The 23832-nt window shown below is 41.6% G+C and overlaps 1 protein-coding gene and 1 non-coding gene across 7 annotated transcripts in view; one reads left to right on the top strand and one right to left on the bottom strand.

Annotated features, from left to right (window-relative positions):
- Window positions 1–117: 117 nt before the first annotated feature.
- LOC127491260 (U2 spliceosomal RNA) lies at window positions 118–307 on the top strand. Its single transcript, XR_007919842.2, has one exon. It is a non-coding gene; the product is annotated as a U2 spliceosomal RNA (small nuclear RNA).
- A 5302-nt stretch (window positions 308–5609) lies between these two features.
- Window positions 5610–23832, bottom strand: part of RAB3IP (RAB3A interacting protein) — a 55093-nt gene continuing 36870 nt past the window's right edge. For 5 of the 6 annotated variants that reach the window (XM_070052620.1, XM_070052623.1, XM_070052621.1 and 2 more), the window contains 7 exons: window positions 16470–16547; window positions 15727–15930; window positions 13500–13628; window positions 12139–12251; window positions 10187–10286; window positions 10032–10101; window positions 5610–5967 (listed from right to left, as the gene is read on the bottom strand). In XM_070052620.1, the coding sequence (XP_069908721.1) occupies window positions 5885–5967; window positions 10032–10101; window positions 10187–10286; window positions 12139–12251; window positions 13500–13628; window positions 15727–15930; window positions 16470–16547 (777 nt within the window). In that variant the 3' untranslated portion in view covers window positions 5610–5884. Of the gene's footprint in view, window positions 5968–10031; window positions 10102–10186; window positions 10287–12138; window positions 12252–13499; window positions 13629–15726; window positions 15931–16469; window positions 16655–23832 lie in introns of all 6 variants that reach the window. The other variant, XM_070052625.1, reaches the window with a different exon arrangement.

The raw sequence follows: 23832 nt of genomic DNA, 5'->3' as shown, positions 1-23832 counted from the left end.
TGACTTGCCCGTCCTCTGCAAGCCTGGGCCAGAATGAAGGTCTCCCACGCAAACCCCAATCCAGAGCCAGCCTCTCCTCAGCTCTAAATCTATTCACAGGAACACTTCCAAAAATCAGTCACCTCTGGGCCTTCTGGCCAAGGTTAAGCATTGTACCTGTACATTCTCTTCACTTTACTATCTCGTACATTCTTGATCTGAGGACAATATAGTAAAGGCATTTTTGGAGCAGGGAGGTGGAGTAGGAGTTTCCTGTGGCCACACATGGACCTGGCATTGCTGCACCTCCAGGAATGGTGCACCCGCTTGGGGACTTTAAAAAAACTATCCACGAGTGTTTTTCTAAATTGGTAAAATTCCCGACTTAACTCCCTTTAGAAATACTGTCCTGAGCCTAAGTTAACTATCACACTAATTCTTCCTTCTCTTTTGCCTTGCTGCCTAAGGGCTCCTCCTCCATCTCTGTGAACTCTTTTTCTCTCGTTGTCATAGTAACTCAGGATTCAGTGCTGTACTTGTCTCCAGAGTAACCCTGAAGCTCCCATCTGGTCCCATGGCTAACTACTCCCAAATTTATCCCCTGGGCTGACTTTACTGTTGAATTTAGACTTGTTTACCCAGTACTATTTATCATACCCACTTTGGTGCATCATGTGCATATCCTTCAGTGTGTCAAACACTAAATCCCTGTCTCCCTTTCATGCATACCCGAATTTGTTCCTTCCATAGATTTCCTCAACAAATTACAATAGTTCAAAAGACTAGGACTCAGATCCAACTTTCTTCCCTTTCCTCGCTGCAAAATCTAATTCTTCAAAAGTCCTGTCATATATATATTTAATGTTCTGGAATGCAGGAGCTGAAAAGTATATTTAGGTTGGTCCATCACACAACACCAATGGCCGACGTGACTCTTCATTCATTCATGACAGTATTTACTTTTAATGACAAATTGCCATAAACCCACCAATCAGGCAGCTGGAACATTAACAGTGACTGACTTCCATGTTTGCTACACCCTTCTCAATTCTCCCACATTTAGAAGTAATTACTATCCTGAAATTCATTCCTACTTGCTTTTATTAGTTTTAACACATTCATATACATATCCCTACACAGAAGCACAGCTTCCTTTGGAGCTGCTTTTCTCCATCCGTGTTCCTAAGTGTGCTGCATGTAGGTGACATTCCTTCACGTTTCTGCCAGGTTCTCTTCCCTTAGATTGACATTTGATTCCCCGCCCCCCCTAGAATATTCTTATCTATGTATTCTGGGGTACTCTGTACAAGTACCTCTGTTGAGCATACAGCTGGAAGTGGAGCTGCTGGTCCACAGACAAATGTTCAGCTTTGCAGATGAGTAGTTTTTCAGAGGACATACAACTGACCGCAGTATGGAGGATTTCACATTGGCTATGCCAGCTGACACAGCTGGCAGCATACCTAAGTGGTCCTATTGATTAAAATCTCTAAATCTTGACTTGTGCTGGGTTTTTCAATATTTGCCAAAGGAATTTAAACACATCATGATAGCCTTGATTTCCCTGTTTATAAACAAAAATAAAAATCTCTTAATGTTTATTTGCACATATTTACTTCTAATGTGGAAGATATCTCAGTCTTTTGCTCATTTTTCTGCTGTTTTTGTCTTACAGGTTTATAGAATTTCTGTGTACTATTATTGATTATAAATGTTACAAATGCATATCTTTTCATAGACAGTACAGGGGCTTTCTTTATTATGTCTTGTGATGAACAAAAGTTCTGAATTTAAAACTTAACAGTGCAACTTATTTTCTTTCATGGTTATCTTTTATAGTTTGTTTCCAAGTTAAAAAGTCTTTTTTAAATAAGAGGACCAGGAAGACATTCGGCTCTATGTTTTAAATACAGCTCATCTATACTCTCAATCACAATTTCACCTATATTTTGTACATAAGAAGTTATAAGGTTTAAGAACATTTAAAATGGTTTGTGTGTGTGTAGAGTGAGGAAGAATAGTTCTGGCTGCAATAGCCAAAACTGTGCAGATCCAAAGCCAGGAGCTTCTTCTGGGTCTCCCGTGAAGATGCAGGGGTCCAAGGACTTGGGCTATCTTCTACTGCTTTCCCAGGCCACAGCAGAGAGCGGGATCAGAAGTGGAGCAGTCAGGACTCGAACTGGTGCCCACATGGGATACAGGCACTGCAGGCAGTAGCTTTACCCACTAAACCACAGCACCAGCATACATTTCTAATCAGCTCATAAGTTCCAAGTGAAATATTGGGATTTGGCTTGGAGGTTAACTAAATCTATACAGAGATTAATCTGTAGAGAATAAGGTCTCTTTAAAAAAAAGTTGTCTTTCTACTCATGAATATAGGCTTGCTGTAACTACCTGCTGCCTCGCAGGGTGTGCATTAGCAGGAAGCTGGAATCAGGAGTGAAGCCAGCACTCAAATTCAGACACTCCAGTATGAGATGTAGGCATCCCAAGCAGCAACTTAACCATTAGTCCAAACACTCCTATTTATTGCTTTTATCAATAAGCTTTCCCTAAGCATATGATCACGTCCCTCTCCAAATTTCTTAAAGCATTTCCTGGATTTCTCTATAAGCTTTGTGTGGAAAATCCTCAGAAGCTGTGAATAAGATTATGACCTCACATCACAGTAACTTTTCTAGACATCAGTTTCCAGGTTCCACGTTCTTCTCATGTTCAACCTCCGATTCTAGAGCTGAGCACGGTGAGGATGCTTCCACCACACAGTCACCATACTCAGATGCCCGCTCAGGTACTATCCAGCCTAGTGTCTGAGTCTTCTGTCGGTTAGCTTGACCCAACCCCAAACAGGACTGAAACAAACGTCATCTTCAGAAAACCAGCTCTCATACAGCGCTGCTGTGAGTATATACTGGTTCAGCTGTTCTGGAGAGCAATCTAGCTAAGCGGAACAAACATTTGAAATATGTATATGCCTTGACTGAAAAACTTAGTTTAAGACATCTACAAGAAAGAAACAACCCAACAATGTTCAAAAGGTTCACCTACAGAACTCTGCAGCATCATGGTATCACTAAAATAAAAAAAAAAAATAAAATAAAAATAAAAAACCAGAAACTGAAAACCATCTCATCTCCAAACGCAATAAACTATGTTAAAATTCTATAATCAGGGTCCGGCGCTGTGGTGCAGCGGGTTAACGTCCTGGCCTAAAGCGCCAGCATCCCATATGGGTGCCAGTTCTAGTCCCAGCTGTCCTCTTCTGATCCAGCTCTCTGCTATGGCCTGGGAAAGCAGTAGAAGATGGCCCAAGTCCTTGGGCCCCTGGAGACCCGGAAGAAGCTCCTGGCTCCGGATTGGCACAGCTCTGGCTGTTGTGGCCATCTGGGGAGTGAACCAGCAGGTGGAAGACCTCTCTCTGTCTCTACCTCTCTCTGTAACTCTGTCTTTCAAAGAAATAAAATAATTCTTCAAAAAAAATTCCAGGCCGGCACCGCAGCTCAATAGGCTAATCCTCCGCCTTGCAGCGCCAGCACACCGGGTTCTAGTCCCGGTCGGGGTGCTGCATTCTGTCCCGGTTGCCCCTCTTCCAGGCCAGCTCTCTGCTGTGGCCAGGGAGTGCAGTGGAGGATGGCCCACGTGCTTGGGCCCTGCACCCGCATGGGAGACCAGGAGAAGCACCTGGCTCCCGGCTTCGGATCAGCGCGGTGTGCCGGCCTCAGCGCACTGGCCGCAGCAGCCATTGGAGGGTGAACCAAGGGTAAAGGACGATCTTTCTCTCTCTCTCTCTCACTATCCACTCTGCCTGTCAATAAGTAAATAAATTTAAAAAAAGACTGTTTAAAAAAAATTCTATACTCAACACAAAGCAACTAGGATGTGTAGATTTACCAAAAGGGAAAATGAATATTTAAGCTTAAAAAAGAAAGCCTTTTTGTTCCAGAAATTTGCAAACATAGCTAGAAAATACCTGGAAGCCAAGAGGTTGTTTGCCAAAATATTAAGTTTTTCTCCAGAGAGAATGAAGGGGTTTCCTTAGTTCTTCCTTTTGCTCTTCTGTACTTACTACGTATGTGCCATATAGCTGTTGAATCGTAAAAGTAATTTTAATAGTTTCCCCACCTGAGTCGGTTTCACAATTTGAAACTTAGAAGGTTCTATGATCAGAGTGCACTTGGCATGAAGTACCATTCTTTCACCCACACCCCTTCAAACCTCCTCGCACACACCTCAGACTCCTCCTTGACCCTTACATCCCTCCAAAGCCATTAAGGTGCTCGACATAAATAAAGCATGAATACATTACATCAGGCTGCTCAAGAATGCATCTCTAGAATAGTATGAATGCCTTTAATTTACTATATTTAACAAACCACAATTAATACAGGGTTTCTTTCCATTACAGACTGCAGAATGATTAAAATAGAAATCTCCAAATATTTTAGTAGAAATCTTTATTTTTTTATTGATATTAAAGTTTTTATTTATTTGAAAGACAGAGTTACAGAGAGAGAGGAGGAGAGACAGAAAAAGAAAGATCTTCCATCTGCTGGTTCACTCTCCAAATAGCTGCAGTGACCAGGGCTGGGCCAGGCCAAAGCCAGGAGCCAGGAGCTTCTTCCAGGCCTCCCACATAGGTGCAGGGACCCAAGAACTTGGGCATCCTTCGCTGCTTTCCCAGGCACATTAGCAGGGTGCTGGATAGGAAGTGGAACAGTGGGGACTCAGACCAATGCCCATAGGGGAAGCCAGCACAGCAGGCCACAGCTTAACCTGCTACACCACAGTGCCACCCACCTCCACTTTTTTTTAAAAGGCAGAGTTAAAAGAGAGAGAAGAGGGGAGGAGACAGAAAGAATCTTCCATTTGCTGGCTCACTTCCCAAATGGCTGCCATGGCCAGGGCTGGACCAGGCCAAAGCCAGGAGTAAGGAGCTTCTTCCAGGTCCCCCATGTGTGTGCAGGGTCCCAAGCACTTGGGCCATCTTCTGCTGCTTTCCCAGGTGCATTAGAAGGGCGCTGAATTGGAAGTGGAGCTGCTGGGACTGGAACCAGTGCCTATATCAGATATCAGTGTTGCAGGCAGGGGTTTAACCCACTATGCCCCCGGAAATCTTTATTCAAATAAAATATCTCTCTTTTTTGAATACTAATATATATACAAAACACAAAAACAGGGGCTGGCATTGTAGCACAGTGAGCTGACACTGCCTGTAATGCTGGCATCCCATGTGGGCAGCAGTTCCAGTCCTGGCTGCTCCTTTTCCAATCTAGCTCCCTGCTAATGCACCTGGGAAAGCCCCTGCTACTCATGTGGGAGACACAGATGGGAGTTCCAGGCCCCTGGCTTCAGCCTTGCCTGTCCCAGCTAGTGTGGCCATTTGGAGAATGAATCAGAAGCTGGAAGAACTCTGTTTCTCCCTCTCTAAATCCTAAAAAAAAAAAAAAAAAAAAAAAAAAAAAGAGACAGAGAGAGAGAAAATAAAGTTAAGAGGTACAGAAATTGAATCCTATCCACTCAGCCTCTCCCTTGCCTCTCAGAGGTTGCTGTGCAGCATAAAAATCACTATTAAATATATTCTGCTGACTCTAGATGCCATGTCTGAGCTCGAAGAGAAAACACACACAGTCAATCTAACATTTATTTATTTGGTGTTTGTTTTTCGCAACTAGAAATTACAATCACTAGTACACCTGTAATTCTTTATAGTGTGTTCAACTAAAGAGTAAGCAAACACAGCATAAGTCAGTTAAAAAGAAATCACAGTATTTCTTAGTGTAATTTGCAAAAGAGGAGAAAAGTCTTGGGCCCACTCCTTGGAAATAAATATTGAGTAACCATAAAAATATGCAGTCATTTTTCAGTTGTTCAGAGAGGTTCATGCATGGTCCCACGCCGAGCATCAGAGTTCCTCTTTGAAATATCCCAGCTTTGCCAAGGACATCTCTTTTCTCAACTGCATAACTTCCCAAAACATCTGATCAACTGACAAACAGAAAAGACATGTAAATCATCAAGTACCATTATTTATTTTGTAATGTTTTGCTGAGAATTTCAAAGTCGCTGAAAAGCCAGCTGGGCATGTTCTAATGATATACCTATGCCTAAACTTTCAATACTTCACACAGACTTTTCCCGTGCACTTGTGTGGGCATCCAGGTGTTACCAATAAGCGGTATTTCACCTGTTTTGTCACAACTACTTGTTAGATATGGCAAAGACTATCACTTTAGCCCAAGAAAAAGCAGACATTTTGGTGTCCTGAGTAGACAGTAATGCTGGTGCCTTCAAAGAATCAGACACACAATTTGTTAAGTCAACAACAGGAGTCACTGTGCACTTACTCCTCATGTAGGATCTTTGTCCTTAGTGTGCTGTACATTGAGATTTAATGCTATAACTAGTACTCAAACAGTATTTTTCACTTTATGTTTCTGTGTGGGAGCAAACTGTTGAAATATTTACTTAATGTATGCTAAACTGATCTTCTGTATATAAAGAGAATTGAAAATGAATCTTGATGTGAATGGAAGGGGAGAGGGAGTGGGAAAGGGGAGGGTTGCAGGTGGGAGGGACGTTATGGGGGGAAGCCATTGTAATCCATAAGCTGTACTTTGGAAATTTATATTCATTAAATGTTTGAAAGCAAAAAAAAAAAAAAAAAAAAAAAACAAAAAAAAACAGGTGAAGGGAAGGGAAGTGAGGGAAATTTAATTATGGCTTATATACTCAAATCAAACTAAGAGGGCAATTTAGAGTTAAAACTTCCCTAGATGAAGCGAACCTTAACCAGACATTTCTATATCAAGGTTTGAGAATGTATAATTTAATTAATCATTCTAAGTTAAAAAAATATAAATCTTAAGATCAGGTTTAAAATGTATCATTACTTTACTGGGCAATCAATATGGAATAAATTATTTTTCTTGGTTCAGGAAATGCAAGCTCACAATCTGAAGCTTTTCTTTACCAGAAATTGATTTATTAGGGTAGGAAGGGCTCAGGCTTTAGTATCACGCTGCCTGCAACCCAACCTGACACTTGTCAAACATGTAACTTTGGGAAAGCTGCCAAACTTCTATCCTTTATTCTCATCTATAAAATGGAGATAAGAAGGTCACTTTCATGGAATTTGTTTTAAAGGTTAAATGATATAATCCCATGTAGGTATTTGGCACCTAGTATTAAAAATTTTTTTTCTTCTTATTAAAAAAAAAAAAAAAAAGAATCAGAGACACAGAGAGAGAGATGATGCGACTGGGATAGGTTTGTTAGAGAATCAACCTGAGAGGGGCCTCAGCCACAGAGATGCTCAATTGATTCTTATCAACCCAGAGACTTTCCAGCCCTGGTTTGCTAGATCTTGGCCATTCCACTCTTCATTAACACTAACAGAGGGTGAGCAGGAAAAAAGAAAACAAGAGACAATCTGGAAAGCTCGGTAACATTCTTTGTAACAACAGGAAAGGTTTATGTACGGCTCGAACTAGAAATAAATGATAATGTAGATTTCAATTAAGCTCCTGCTGCAAGAGGAAAAAAAGGCTGTCTCCGTATTTCTGACAGTGAAAGGTCTTCGTCTGACACGTGATCAGGTTAGACTGACAGATCAGCGGTTCTCTGCCAGGACAGTCTGACTCCTAGGGTCCGTCTGGCAATGTCTGCATATTTTTCATTGTCACACTTGGGGTTGCAACCGGCATCTAGTGAGTAAGGACCAGGAATGGAGTTAAACATTCTACAGTGCACAAGCCAGCTCCTTCCCACAAAGAACTATCCAGTTCAAAATGTCATACAGAGGGCTGGCACTGTAGTGCAGCGGGTTAAACTGCTGCCTGCAGAACCGACATCCCATATGGGCATGGGTTCAAGACCCAGCTGCTCCACTTCTAATCCAATTCCCTGGTACTGAGCCTGGGAAAGCAGTGGAAGGTGGCCCAACTCTTTGGGCCTCTGCACCCACATGGGAGACCCAGAAGAAGCTCCTGGCTCCTGGCTTCAGACTGGTCCAGCTCCAGCCATATTAGCCATTTGGGAAGTGAACCAGTGAATGGAAGATCTCTCTGTCTGTCTCTCCCTCTCCCTCTTTCTCTCTCTGTAACTCCACCTTTCAAATAAATAAATAAGTCTTAAAAAATTGTCATACAGATCGAGCATCCCTTATCTAAAATGCTTGGGATTTTTTTCAGATCTTGGAATGTTCGCATATACATGATGAGGTACCTGGAGACAGCATCTAAGTCAAAACACGAAATTCATTTATGTATCATAGATACTCCATACTCATAGCCTGAAAGCAATATGGGTGCCAGCATTGTGGCATAGTAAGTTAAGCTGCCGCCTGCGACACTGGCATCCTGTATGAGTGCTGGTTTGAATCCTGGCTGCTGCTCCAATTCCAATCCAGCTCCCTGATAATAACCTGCGAAAAGCAGAGAAGATGGCCCAAGTGTTTGGGCCTCTGTCACCCCTGTGGGAGACCTGGAAATAGCTCCTGGCTCCAGGTTGGTCCTGCGTAGCCCAGCCCCGGCTATTGTGGCCATCTTGGGAGTGAACCAGCAGATGGAAGATCTCTGTTTATCTCTCCCTCTCTCTCTGTAGCTCTGACTTCAAATATAGAAATATATTTGCCTAGGTTTTGAATACAACTTGTCACATGAGGTCAAGTGTGGAATTTTCTAGGTATGATGTCAATGTCAGAACTAAAAAAGTTTCAGATTGTGAAGCATTTAGGATTTGGGATCAGGGATGCTCAGCCTGTAGCAGCAAGGTCAAGAAACCCTGCTTTAGGTGTGGCTGCACAGATACTAAACAGTTTAAAATCAGGAACACTTGTTTACTATAAACCCACACAGTATACACTGTTTCCCAAATACTGTGAAGTGGAAGGATAACAGAGACCAGGAAGGCAGCGCTTCTATCACCGTCCCCGCCACCTGCTGACACCTTCTGTGTTCACAAAGTAAAGTACTTTTCATCCATCTTCCCTACAAACCTTTTCACCAGGAGAAAAACCCGCTTGACAGTTTAACAACATAGGTCACCCAGTCTCCAGGATAAATCATATTATTCACCATTAGGTATTTAAAAAAGTCAATTTTATTAAAATCATAAAAAAGTGCTACACAGTTTAAAAGACTACTTTTATGCTATGCAGTCTTTTGAAATTAAACATTACTCAGTGACAAGTTTCATTCCCATTCTCTTAGATGTTTTAGACATTAAACTCCTACAACAGAGACTCTAAATGAAATGGGCTTTTTAGAACATAGAGTTTGGAAGAGCTACACTAACTTTTTATCAGCATAGCTGATTTTTCCATAGTATTAAGACTCGCTAGTTAACTGACTGAAACAATGCGTGCTTCTACTAATTTCTAAGCACAAGAATACCTTAAAAAACAAACAACATTATCTCCCATACCTTTGAATTTGAATGCTATTTCTGTTTTAAAACCACCACATGTACTCAGCTAACACTGCTTGGGAGCCGCCAGGCCCTATCAGTTTGTACACCTCACACTGAAGACATCTGGCTGGAAACCATCAGCAATAGTGGAAGACGGCACGCAAAGATTACCGCACTGCCAGGAGCCTCACTCTCCCGGACAGAGGATCTGCACATCCCTGCTGGCATAGAGGGCAGCACCTTGATTCCACCCAGAGCTACCCTAACTCACACGTGGAAGGAGAAAAGACAGGAAAAATCTGCTGTTAGCTCCACCATGGCTTCTATCAAAATAAACTGACCAATTCTAGGGTTTGCTCATTTTTCTCTCTTAAGAAATAAATCCAATGAGCTTTGTACTCTCCTTACATTTACCATCTAGTTTATCACGTCCCCCTTATGAGTGAGAACAGAGCCTGCTTAAAATTCAAAATTAAGATAATAATATGGCTAATACTAAAATTAAACATTTTGAAAGGGATATTCTCAAATTCTCCACACATTTTACTACAACTCTAAAAGTTTAATAAAGTTTATTTGAGCATTACTATGCCCTACACTTACTTTAATGTAAATATTTATAATGAACCAAGAACACTCACCATCCTGCTGTTTCACAAGTCCCTGCTGGATATATCGAATGTATGTAAAAAAGTTACACACAGAAGTGATCTAGGCCAGAAGGAAAAATGTCATGAATAGTTAAATGTTTTATGTTAAAGTGAACATTACTAAAATTCATGGTTAAGTCACTTACCCTATATCTGCAAAAAGGAGAAATATAATAATAGTTGCTTGAGTCCCCTAATTTAATTCTGTGTTTACAGGACTTACTCTGGCCGGTGAGAGCACATTTTCTGTAAAATAATGATAAAATTTCAGCTCTTAATAATTAAACACATTTCCCCCACCTTCTCCATTTACTAAGACAATCACTATTAGAGAACCCCCTACGTACCAGGCACTATGCAAGACGCTGGGCCACAGTGATATAAACGACATAGCTCTGACTTCAAGGGACTTAATACCGTAGCACTAACCACGTTCTAGAAACAGAAGCTGGATGTTTTCAATGTACGCCCCATCCTGCAGTCATAAGCTGCAGGACAGCCCTCAGCTTTCCACCAGGACTTCCACTTCTCAGCTGACAAAAACCTAACAATGACTGTTCAAATCTCAAAACATGTAGAGTTAACAGCTTCCAGATGGGGTGTTGTGTGGTGGGGGTTGGTTGGTTTATATGCATTTAATATGGGACTTCAGGGGAAGTACAATGGCATATACCATGTTATAAAAATACTAAATTTTAACAGTTATATAAAGAGTGCACTACATTTCATTCCATCCTTTCAATTTGCATACTACAAACTCTAAAATTTGGTAGCAGGCTTTTCTGGCTTGGATTAGGCTATAAGCCTCTTGAGAGCAAAGACTGGTCTTGCTCATCTTTAAATTCCTGGCACCAAGCATGTGCCTGGCACACAGCAGAACTTCAGTGACTGCTGAATAAATGATGAGCCACCTGTCACTCTCCTGCTCCATCAGACGAAGCTGGCTTGTCCATCAGGATGGACTTGCAGCAGCCCAGCTGTCACTCGCCTAAGCTAGGAACCTGGCTGAATACAACAAACATTCCTTATCAAGGCAAAATGAGCACCACTCACAGTGAAATGAAATGGCCAGACGCATTTTATGACATTATACATTATGTGTAATGTATAATATAAATGTATATGTATTATATAAAGATAATACATTAAATGAACATTAAATCTCAGCTGTACTTATAGGAAATAGGTTACCAATGTGCTCCATATTATGAAAATGCTAGAATGGGCATTTGAAAGGGGATAATTCGGGAGGAACCATTCAAATCACACACTAACTCATTCTTATCTTTCAAGAGATTTTGTCAGGGCTTGCATTATGGCATAGAGGGCTAAGCCTCTGCCTGCAGTGTCAACATCCCATAAGGGTACCGGTTCTAGTCCCAGCTGCTCCTCTTCCAATCCAGCTCTCTGCTATGATCTGGGAAAGCAGTAGAAGATGGCTAAGTGTATAGGCCTCTGCACCCACGTGGGAGGCCTGGAAGAAGCTACTGGCTTTGGATCAGCCCAACTCTAGCCGTTGCAGCCATTTGGGGAGTGAATCAGTGGAGGGAAGACCTTTCTCTCTGTCTCTCCCTCTCACTGTTCCTAACTCTACCTCTCAAATAAATAAAATCTTTAAAAAAAAAGATTTTGTCTCATTATTTTTTTATTAAAAGCATATTCCTTTAATGATATGTAATAATGTTTAACAGCACTATCTTAGGTAGGGCAAAAAACAAATGCAAAATACAGTGTTAGAAGGTCTTGGAACTTCTAAAAGTATACTTTACACAAGAGGAAAAAGAACAATCAAACTCATCAAAATCAATTTACAAACTATTCTTCTAGAACCAGATATATACCATTCACCTACTATATTGTCTAATTTTGAAAGAGCTCTACTAAAGTGGTTATAAGTATCAATTTCTAAAATAATAAAAACAATGCTTCTTAAGTGACCTCATTTTTAAAGTCACTTGTAAACTGGGCATACCCAGTATATTTTTATTTGAGCCAGGATTCAATGCTACGTCTTCTGGCCTCCCAACTCCAAGCAACTCCAACACATAAGACTTCAAAAACTCAGTAGCTCCCGTGAGTCACAGGTGTAAAAACCTACTTTGGTCCTCCACATTCAACTGCAGAAGCTTTCACAAATCGAATCGGCTGCAGCCCCACTGGTTCAATGCTCAGGGTATTGTTTTCCACGGCCTCCAGAACAGCTGAAGCCAGCTTCAACAAAGTGAAAAGTATTAGACTTTATGCTTGCAGGAAAATACCAACGTTGTACTCCACAGTCATCTAATCTTATACATGATTCTTCCCCCAAGTTCCACTAGCTTGGCCTTAGCCAACAAGTAAGAAAGACATCGCATAATCTTAATTTGATTTCTCTTATAATTCAAGCACTGTTATGAAAGGCAATTCAGTTATGGTGAAATAACTTTTCTCATGACCTGGAGGAGGATTAAAGTTATTAATCCCAGTCTCTGTGTCCTCCCTACCTACAACTAAATACCCACTGTTAATGCCACTTCAAAATGAATATTCTAATGCCTTATGCCACTGAACACATGCAATTTTTTTGTGTGTTGGTCATTTATCACATAGCAGTATATGCTGGTTATGGCTATTACTTTCTGAACTTGCACATATGTGCACGAAGTAATTCACTGAATTATCAGATATTAGATCCCAGATGGAAAGGGCACAACCAATAAACAACAAATGAAAAAGGCACACTTCTCAAGCCTGCCAAGATTACGAACACTGAACGGCCCACCTGAATCCAGGCACACGGCCACAAACAACAACACAGATTCCTATCCAAAGTGTTACACAGTTAATCTGAACTTCTTCCTACAAATTAATGTTATAATTAAATCCTTGAAAGACGTAACTAAGACTCTCAGGATTAAATTTCTTCAATACTGACAGGATATTTGTGGATAAACCTTCCACATGCAAGAACAAATTTAATCTTTACATCTGTATAAAATTTTAAAAAATTTTCTATCAACCTAGTACATACTTCATTTTATCCTGTTAACACCCTTGGGACTTAAGCAAAGAGGGCATTATTTTTCATGCTTTAAAGAAGAAGAAAAGAAAAGAAGTGTGATTTCATCATGTACAGATAAACTCAACAAATGCCTTAAGCAGAATGTACAGAGAACTTCCTTATGCTGAATCTTGGACTACGAATCAAAAAATATAAGCCCTACTCCCATAGACATTTCATCCTTCTCTTGAACACAATGCAAGTCTCAGTATGAATGATGCTCTGCTCAAATAAGGAAAGATATTCAGTAATCAAATGCCAAGACATTAGGATCTAATACAGGACGGAGAAAATGCTTGAGCATGACACTTCATGATAATCTACTTATATCAGATATATTAAAATATGGAACAGGACTTCATAAAACGTACAGAATCAAATCTAATGTGTTCCCATTAACATGGAAAAAAAAAAGTTACCTCACTTTTCGAAAATGTCAAACACGGAAAGATATCTTCCTGATAGATTTTGTCTAAGAAAGGACATGTTCTGTCCATTGTTGGCTCATCCTTCCAAGACCTGAATTCATTATACAGAGACAGATCAGCCTAAACAAGCCAAAAGGAAACACATAAAAAAGTTTTAAAAAGTGCAAACAAAAAACCATTTTGTAAAACCAAAACATAATACAAATATTACTAAAAAAGAAATGCTCCTTATTTAACATAATGAACTGGACCATTCTTAATTATCTATAATACACAGTACCAACTTTTCTATAAGAAAACTGACTTTTAAGAAAACTGTCTGATGGGCCTAGTAGTATCCACATAGTATCCATGACGGTGTCCACTGATGCTGCCATTACCCTGTTGGAGCTCCTTTGAAGACACAGGTACGTACTGTTCTGAATATAAAAAAGGATGATAAGTATTTTCTGAAATTAATGAACAAGTACTTTGGAGTCAAGCTAAATAAAGTAAGAGTGAGACCTGATTTGAGGTCATAAGCTGACACTAATTGTTCTATTAACCTGGAGGCACTTAGTTTAAAAATGCCAAGATGCTTGCTGTGTAGGCAACTAGACAAAAAAGCACACACACAACCTACTAAACTATCTTAAAACTCAGCATTTATTTAAATAGTTCGGTACATCAAGTTAACTACCACCTGAACTATCCACAGAGGCGCCTGCCGGCACTGCCTTCCTAGCCACACCTGTGGCTGGCCATCCCCGGCTGCCCCTCTACAGTACATCTTCCCCAAGTCCTCTTCCCTACAGACCCTCAGGCTCCCTCAGCCCAGATCAGCACCTGCACCAGACACGCCAACCACCCCAGCACAGAGCAGTCTCACTGGTCCTCACACAGCGCCACACCAACCAGGTCCACAGTGCTGGGTGTGCTATAAACGCCCCACTGACAACAGCCGTGGCGGCCTCTCGGACGCTTAACCAGATGTGCAAGCAGTCTACACAAAGGCAAAAGAAGGCTGAGCATATCCAAGCTTTCCTATAGATTTCCTTTTAAGATATCAATGTGAGCTTTTTTCCTCCCAATTCAAATTCCTTGAATCAAAGTTAAGGGTAAGGAATTCCAAGATGGCGGAGTAGGGAGGGTGCTTATTGCTGTAGTCTAGAAGATAGTTTTAAAAAAGTGGAGAGGGGCTGGCAATGTGGTGTAGCGGGTAAAGCCACCGCCTGCAGTACCAGCACCCCTTATGGGCGCTGGTTTGAGTCCCAGCTGCTCCACTTCCAATCCAGCTTTCTGCTGCGGCCTGGGAAAGCTGTGGAAGATGGCCCAAGTCCTTGGGGCCCTGCACACGCATGGGAGACCTGGAAGATGCTCCTGGCTCCTGACTTTTGGATTGGCACAGCTCCGGCCACTGTAGCCAATTGGGGAGTGAACCAGCAAATGGAAGACCTTTCTCTCTCTCTCTCTCTCTCTGCCTCTTCTCTTTTCTCTGTTATTCTCATTTTCAAATAAGTCTTTAAAAAAAAAAAAAAAAAAAAAAGGCCGGCGCCGCGGCTCACTAGGCTAATCCTCCGCCTAGCGGCGCCGGCACCCCGGGTTCTAGTCCCGGTCGGGGCGCCAGATTGTCCCGGCTGCCCCTCTTCCAGGCCAGCTCTCTGCTGTGGCCAGGGAGTGCAGTGGAGGATGGCCCAGGTGCTTGGGCCCTGCACCCCATGGGAGACCAGGATAAGTACCTGGCTCCTGGCTCCTGCCATCGGATCAGCGCGGTGCGCCGGCTGCAGCGGCCATTGGAGGGTGAACCAACGGCAAAGGAAGACCTTTCTCTCTGTCTCTCTCTCTCACTGTCCACTCTGCCTGTCAAAAAAAAAAAAAAAAAAAGTGGAGAGAGTGCAGTCTCAGGGAAGAGTTACGGAGAAACTCCAGCAGCAAATCTGGATGAGGCAGATCGCTGACACCACCCACTCTCCTTCATACAAGCCATGACAGTGTGCTCCCTAGATGAAATAGTGAGATGAAGAAGCCTACCAAGTTTCCAGCAGGTTTTCCACAGTCAATCAGGTGGAGAATGGAACTGACGAACCCCTGAAAGCAGCCAGCTCTAGATAAAGCCTCCCCCCTCTTACTAGCACATATTTTGTACTCAAACCTTTGCCAGTAAAAACCACAACCGACACTCAGTGCTGAGAACTGAAAGCATGAGGAAAGCCAGAGGGGACAGTCCTTGACGAGTTACCTCTTTGCAGTCTTTTACAATTGGCTGTATCACACTGAGGTCCTGATGACTGCCACTCATGGCACTGCTTGTACTTTTATTCCTCTGATGCCCCTTTTTAAACGGTGTCTTTCCACCTGGCAGAGGCTCCTGTGTAGGCGAGGTTGGAGAACTGGACAACACAAGCGTCTTCAGTGCAGCTACTTCAGCTTGAAGTACATCAATCTTGAAAAGAAACCAGCATCCTCGTCAGCACTACGTGTTTTGTGACAGATGCCCCTACATGTTAGCAATTTGGTCCAAACACTTTCAAAGATGGAATTTAATTTGTACTTCCTGTGGACTAAGAAGATAAAACCAAGTTTTCTGATATTTTCCTATGATTCAGATTCAGCTAGTACTCACAATGTCAAATAAAATTATCCTATCTTATGATTGGTTCTAGTTTACTCCTAAAACAGTAAAATCTAGTACCACGTAGGTTCTTTTTCTCAGTGAGAAAATAAATATTAACATTAAAATGTGGTCATATAATTCTTTTAATGACACATGTGATACAGTGTTTTAAACCATTTGGTTCTAATATAAATGAACACCGATATAAACTATTTATTTCCCCATGGTAGCTATTTTTTTATATTTTTCCGCAATTTCCAAATCTAAAACAACTTTCACAATCCGAACAAAATCCAATCGTTTTTTAGATACTAATAATCATCACTAATTTCCGTAACTTCTATACTGTAACAGCAGTGAGAACTTACTTTTCCTTGAGCTTCTTTCAGCTGTTTCTCTGCTGTTGCTTGCTTGACATTCGCTTCCCTCACCATCTTATGAGCTTCCTGAAAAAGTCAACATCTCAAGGCTTGGAAACAGCATTAGCATTTGTTTTCAAAAATCTTTCACCAGATGTCTGTGACTGAAGCAAAAATGCCTAACAAAATATAGCCTGAAAATAAGAATTTAATGTCAACTACAGGAACAGCAGTTGACATAAGACAAATCATTAGGAATTAAAACAGGTACCTTCTCCTAGGACCTATCACTATGCTTGTGTAACTATTCTGAATGTGATGAAGGAAAACAGAAGATGACCCACACGTCAAAGCCAGCTCATCTGAAGTCAGGTTTTTGTAATTTGCTCACAATATACATGAGGGTACTTCATTTTGTGAAAAACAGAATTCAAAGACAAGTTTACTTTGGTACAAAGAAAACTAAAATTCATGCTTATGAAAAATCTTTACATAATTCACAGAAAATATATCATGAAAAAAGCCTTATAGATAGGGTCTTAATTTTTTAGCACCATAAATGTGAAACTCCAGGTATTTAATTATTTTACTTATTTAATATCTATTCATCAAAGATTTACAAGTGACATTTCTTTGTGAATACTGTTCTAGGTGCTGATAATACACTGGGAAAAGAGACAAAACCCCTGCTCTTAAGGAACTAAGACTGCATTCTAATAATCAATAAAACACCAAGTAAGAACTATAGATTTGGAGTTGGTACTGTGGTGCACCAGGTTAAGCCACTACTTTTGATGCCAACATCCCATGCCCCCAGCTACTCCACTTAAAATCTGGCTTCCTGCCAACGTGCCTGGGAAGGAAGTGGAAGATGTGACTGAGTTCCTGCCACCCACTTAAGGGACCTAGCTGGAGTTCCTGGCTCTGACCTGGGCCAGAGCTAGCTGTTACAGGCATCTGTTGCAGCTACTTAGGGAGTGAACCAAATTACAGATTCACATTCTCTTTCTCTCTGTTGCTCTGCCTTTCAAATGAGTGAGTAAATAATTTTTTAAAACAACAGAATTATAGGTTTTATTCTAAGTGTGACTTGAAGTCTTACTTTCTTTTAAGGAGGTGACATGATCTTATCTGTATTTTATGCTGCTCTATGGAATACTCCCTCTGAGGGAGTACATGGATTCAGAGAGCACAGGGTGCTATAATCCCCTGGGATGTAAGAGCTTCTATTTTAGAACTTCAATCTACACTTTATTGAAAGAAGAAAAGGAGGGGAGGCAGGAGGGCCAGGAGGAAGGGAGGAAAGACAGAGGGAAGAGAGGAAGCATGCTTTAATAATTAATAAATACACAGTTGACAATGCCACCCTTACTAGGTCCATCAACTGCTCAGTGGCACAGTGGAAGCTCTCCACAGCAGAATGTGAGTGACATTCCTACTTGTTTACGCTCTTACAAGTATTGTAATAATTGCAGTCTCTCTGTGCCCTTGTATGTGAATATATAGGTCACATCATTTTAAATATGAGAATTTTACTATCAGTGATTTATAATGAAATGAGATTAACCACAAAAATATTCCATGTATGCTGGCTATCTTGGCAAAGCCCTTAAGAACTGTCATATTTAATGATGAGCTAAGCACGTTTCTTTCAAAAATAACAAATGTTTCACAGCAGTGCTGAGTTTTTCTGGAATGATAAATGGTTGTCAACAGATGACTAGTTGGCAGATATTTTTAAAATAATACTAGCTAATCTGGCCCTTCAAGATGAGCAACTCTCTAACTATAAATGCAAAAGTAACTCATGCTATGAAGAGAACATTTGTTTAAATACTTAGAAATGAACTCTGCATACAATTTGGATCAAACTTCTAGCAGAAAACAATTAGAAAAGCTGAGAAGTTTTTTTTTTTTTTAATGTATTTGGAAGAACTAGAGAGCCTCCAAAGTAGTGATGAATTAGAGGCCAAGATGCAGAAGAATGAGGTGAAATTTGAGGTGATTTACCCCCTTAAATATACTAAGGGGTATAGTGAAAAGGTATAGCATGCATATAACTAGAGTCCCAAGAGGAAGAGAGAATTAGACCGAGGCAAAAGACAATGCATAGGATTTTGCAAATCAACAAGAGACATCAAATGTTAGATTCAAATAAAGTTTGAAAAATTTTCTATTACTCTATTCTTCTAAAGCTGAAAATAATTCACCATTTATATCAAGAGTCAGCAAATGTTTTCTATAAAGGGTCAAGCCTTGGGGCCGGCACTGTGGCACAGTGGGTTAAAGCCCCGGCATGAAGCACCGGCATCCCAAATGGACGTCAGTTCTAGTCCTGGCTGCTCCTCTTCCCATCTAGCTCTCTCGTATGGCCTGGGAAAGCAGTAGAAGATGGCCCAAGTCCTTGGTCCCTGCACCCGCGTGGGAGACCCAGAAGAAGCTCCTGGCTTCTGGCTTCAGATCGGCGCAGCTGTAGCCGTTGCAGCCATGTGGGGAGTGAACCAGTGAATGGAAGGCCTGTCTCCACCTCTCTCTGTAACTCTTTCAATTAAATAAATCAAATCTTTTTTAAAAAAATAAAGGATCAAGCTTTAAGTATTCTTCAATATAAGCACCACAAACGGTCTCTGTTGAAACTACTCAACTCAGTCTTAGCTGATACACAAATGCATGTGGCTGCCTCAGTAAAAAATTTTATGGGCACTGAAATTTGCATTTCATTATCTTTTTTTTTTTTAACATATCCATTATCTCACAGGGTTACCTCTTCTTTTTCTACTGGTGGTGTGAACAATCGGGATGTATCTTCTAAGCAAATTTCAAACATACAATGGTCGCCATGCTGTTATTAGTTAGGTCCCCAGAATTTATTCACTGTGCACAACTGAAAACTTACATCATTTGCCCAGCATCTCCCATTTCCCCCAGCCCCCACCCCCACAAAGTACAAACCTACTCTGTGCTTCTATGAGTTCGACTATTTTAGATTCCACACAGGTGAGCTCGTACAGCGTTTGTCCTTCTTCCTGTGTTTGGCTTACTTAGCATAATGGCCTCCAGCTTCATCCATGTCGTCACAAATGACAGACTTAAGCATATCATGCTTTCTTCCTTCATTCCTAAGTTCTTTTGACAACTGAGAGTAACACAGCAATGAACATAGGAATACAGATAGCTCAGCAAGATCCTGCTTTTATTTCTATGTATCTATAGTCAGAAGTGGGACTGTTGGATCTAATGCTAACTCATATCTAATGCTATCTCATAACTTTTGGGGGAAGAACCTCCTTACTGTTTTCCATAATGATTGTACTAATTTACATTCTACCAACAATGTTCCTTTATTCTGTATTCTTGTCAACACTTGCTATCGTTTATATTTTGATGATAGTGCCTTTAACAGGCATGATGTGATATCGCTTTAGGGTTCTGATTGCATTCACCTGACCACTAGTGATGCTGAGCACCTTCTCAACCATCTGCTGGTCATCTCTATGACTTCTTAAGAGAAATGACTACTCAGGTCCTTAGTTCAGTTTTTAATTTGGTTATCTGGGTTTCTGTTTTTGCCTCTAACTTCCTTATATATTTTGAATATTAACCCCTTATCAGATATATGGTTTGCAAATGTTTTCTCCCATTCAGTAGGTTATCTTTCCATGTTGTTGACTGTTGTGCACAAGTTTACTTTTAAAAAAAAAATATTTACTTGAAAGTCAGAGTTACACAGAGAGAAGAGAGGCAGAGAAAGAAAGAGGTCTTCCATTCCACTGGTTCATTCCCCAAATGACTGCAATGGCCACAGCTGAGCTGATCCAAAGCCAGGAACCAGGAGCTTCTTCCAGGTCTCCCACATGGGTGCAGGGGCCCAAGGACTTGGGCCATCCTCTACTGCTTTCCTAGGCAATAGCAGAGAGCTGGATGGGAAGAGGAGCAGCCAGGACTAGAACCGGCGCCTATATGGGATGCCGGTAACGCAGGCTGGGGCTTTAACCCGCTGTGCCACAGCACCAGCCCCCAGAAGTGTTTTACTTTCATGCACTCCTACTTATGTATTTCTGCTTTTATTGTAATATCTGATAAGTCACTGTGCAGACATGCCAGCCGCAGCAGCCATTGGGGGGTTAACCAAGAAGGTTTTTCCCTGTTTTAGTTTTACGGTTTTAGGTCTTATATTTACCCTTTCATCCTATTTGAGTTAATTTTATCATGGTGTGAGATAAAAGCCAATTTCATTTATCTGCATACAGATATCCAATTTTCCCAGAATCACTTTTTTTTTTTCCCAGAAATCTTTTACTTAAGATAAACAGGCCAGTGCCGTGGCTCAATAGGCTAATACTCCACCTGCAGCGCAAGCACACGGGGTTCTAGTCCCAGTTGGGGCGCCAGATTCTGTCCCGGTTGCTCCTCTTCCTGTCCAGCTCTCTGCTGTGGCCCGGGAGTGCAGTGGAGGATGGCCCAAGTGCTTGGGCCTTGCACCCACATGGGAGACCAGGAGAAGCACCTGGCTCCTGGCTTCAGATCAGCGCAGTGCACTGGCCACAGCGGCCATTGAGGGGTGAACAAACAGAAAAAGAAGACCTTTCTCTCTGTCTCTCTCTCACACTGACCACTCTGTCAAAAAAAAAAAAAAAAAAAGATATACAAACTTCTGGGGTTGGCACTGTGGCATAGTGGGTAAAGCCATCGCCTAAAGTGCTGGCATCCCATATGGGCGCCAGTTTGAGTCCCGGCTGCTCCACTGCTGATCCAGCTCTCTGCCGTGGCCTGGGAAAGCAGAAGATGGCCTCAGTCCTTGGGCCCCTGCACCCACGTGGTAGACCCAGAAGATGCTCCTGGCTTCGGATCAGCATAGCTCTGGCTGTTGTGGCCAATTGGAGAGCGAACCAGCGGATGGAAGATCGATCGATTGATCTCTCTCTCTCTCTCTCTCTCTCTCTATGCCTCTCCTTCTCTGTGTAACTCTTTCAAATAAATAAATAAAGCTTTTTAAAAAAAGGTATACAGGTGGCTGGCACTGTGGCACAGTGGGTTAATGCCCTGGCCTGAAGCACTGGCATCCCATATGGGTGCTGGTTTGAGTCCCGGCTGCTCCACTTCTGATCCAGTTCTCTGCTGTGGCCTGGGAAAGCAGAAGATGGCCCATGCACCCACGTGGGAGACCCGGAAGAAGTTCCTGGCTTCTGGCTTTGGATAGGCACAGCTCTGGCTATTGTGGCCATTTGGGGAGTGAACCAGCAAATGGAAGACCTCTCTCTCTCTCTCGTCTCTAACTCTTTCAAATAAATAATCTTTTAAAAATGTGTACAAACTTCATGCATTCATAAGTACATTAGGAACATACTGATTCTTCCCACCGCACCCAGTCTCCCACCCACGCTCCCATCCCTCTTCTTCCTCCCTCTCCTATTCCCATTCTTAGTTTTTATTAAGATCTGTTTTCAATTAACTTTATACACATGACTAATGCTATACTAAGTAGAGTTCAACAAACTGTATTAAAAAAAGGCTGTTCCTCAATAGTTGAGTCAAGGGCTGTTAAAAGTTATTGCATCTCAAACTGTCACTTTCACTTCTATAGATTACCTTTTACATGCTCTATTAGTTAGCACAGATCAGGGAGAACATATAGTATGTGTCCTTTTGGGACCGGCTTATTTCACTAACTATGATGTTTTCCAGTTTCATCCATTTTGTTGCAAATATTCAGATTTCGTTTTTTTTTTTTTTACTGCTGTGTAGTATTCCATGGTGTACATATCACATGATTTCTCTACGCAGTCTTCAGTTGATGGACACCTGGGTTGATTGCATATCTTAGCTATTGTGAACTGAACTGCAATAAACATGGGGGTGCAGGTAACGCTTTCATATGCTGATTCCTTTTCCACTGGATAAATTCCTAGGAGTGGGATGGCTGGATCATATGGTAGGCCTAAATTCAGATTTCTGAGGTATCTCCATACTGTCTTCCACAGTGGCTCTGCCAGTTTACATTCCCACCAACAGTGGATTAGGATACCTTTTCCCTACATCCTCACCAGCACTTGTTTTTGATGATTTATGTAAAAAAGCCATTCTAACTGTGGTGAGGTGAAACCTCATTGTGGTTTTGACTTGCATTTCTCTTAAGGCTAGTGATCCTGAGCATTGTTTCATGTGCTTGTTGGCCATCTGGATTCCTTCTTTTGAAAAATGCCTGCTTAAGTCCTTTACGCATCTCTTAACTGGGTTGTTTTGTTGTTGAGTTTCTTGATTTCTTCACATATTATATATTAATCCTTTATCAGTTGCATAATTTGCAAATATTCTAATATTTTCTCCCATTCTGTCAGTTGCCTCTTCATTTGGCTGAGTGTTTCTTTTGCAGTACAGAAACTTCTCAATATGCTGTAATCCCATTTGTCAATTTTGGCTTTGATTGCCTGTGCCTCTGGAGTCTTTTCCAAGAACTCTTTGCCTATGCCAATGTCTTGCAGGGTTTCCCCAATGTGTTCTAATAACTTGCCAGCTTCACTTATAGAAGAGATTGTCCTTTCCCTATTGGGAAAGGCACACTTGTTAAAGACCAGTTGACAAGAGGCCAGTGTTGTGGCATGGAATCCCATATGGGTTCCGGTTCAAGTCCTGGCTGCTCCACTTCTGATCACACTCCCTGCTAATGCGCCTGGGAAAGCAGCAGATGGACCAAGTGCTTGGGCCCTGTTACCTACATGGGAGACCTAGAGGAAGCTATTGGATCCTGGCTTCAGTTTGACCCAGCCCTGGCTGTTGTGGCCATTTGAGGAGTGAACCAGCAGGTAGAAAAAAAGATCAATCTCTCTCTCCAACCCTCTTCTCTGTGACTCTCTCATATAAATAAAATAAGCCTTTTAAATTATGGGCTCTCTATTCTGTTCCATTGATCTGTCTGGTTTTTCATCACTGTCATACTGCTTTGATTACTGTAGCTTTGCAGTATATTTTGAAACCCAGAAGTTTGATGCATCTGGATTTATTTTGCTTGCACAAGATTGCTGTAGCTTTTCAGATCCTCTGTGGTTCCCTAAGAATTTTAGGATTTTTTTTTGTATTTCTGTAAAGAATGACATTTTGATAGGAACTACACTGTATTTGTAGATCCCTCTGAATATGGATAATTCAAGAGTAATCTGGAGCTGGCACTGTGGCACAGGAGGTTAAGCTGTCATCTGCAGTGCTAGAATCCAGTATCAGCACCAGTTCCAGTCCTGGCTGCTCCATTCCCATCCAGCTCCCTGCTAATGTGCCTGGGAAAGCAGCAGAAGATGGCCCAAGGACTTGGGCCCCTGCACCTACATGGGAGACCCAGAAGAAGCTCCTGGATTTGGCATGGCATAGCCTTGGCCAT

Source organism: Oryctolagus cuniculus, chromosome 11, assembly GCF_964237555.1.
Source record: "Oryctolagus cuniculus chromosome 11, mOryCun1.1, whole genome shotgun sequence".
Taxonomy (NCBI): domain Eukaryota; kingdom Metazoa; phylum Chordata; class Mammalia; order Lagomorpha; family Leporidae; genus Oryctolagus; species Oryctolagus cuniculus.
Note: the sequence above shows the minus strand (reverse complement) of the source record. Positions and strands in the feature narration are given on the sequence as shown.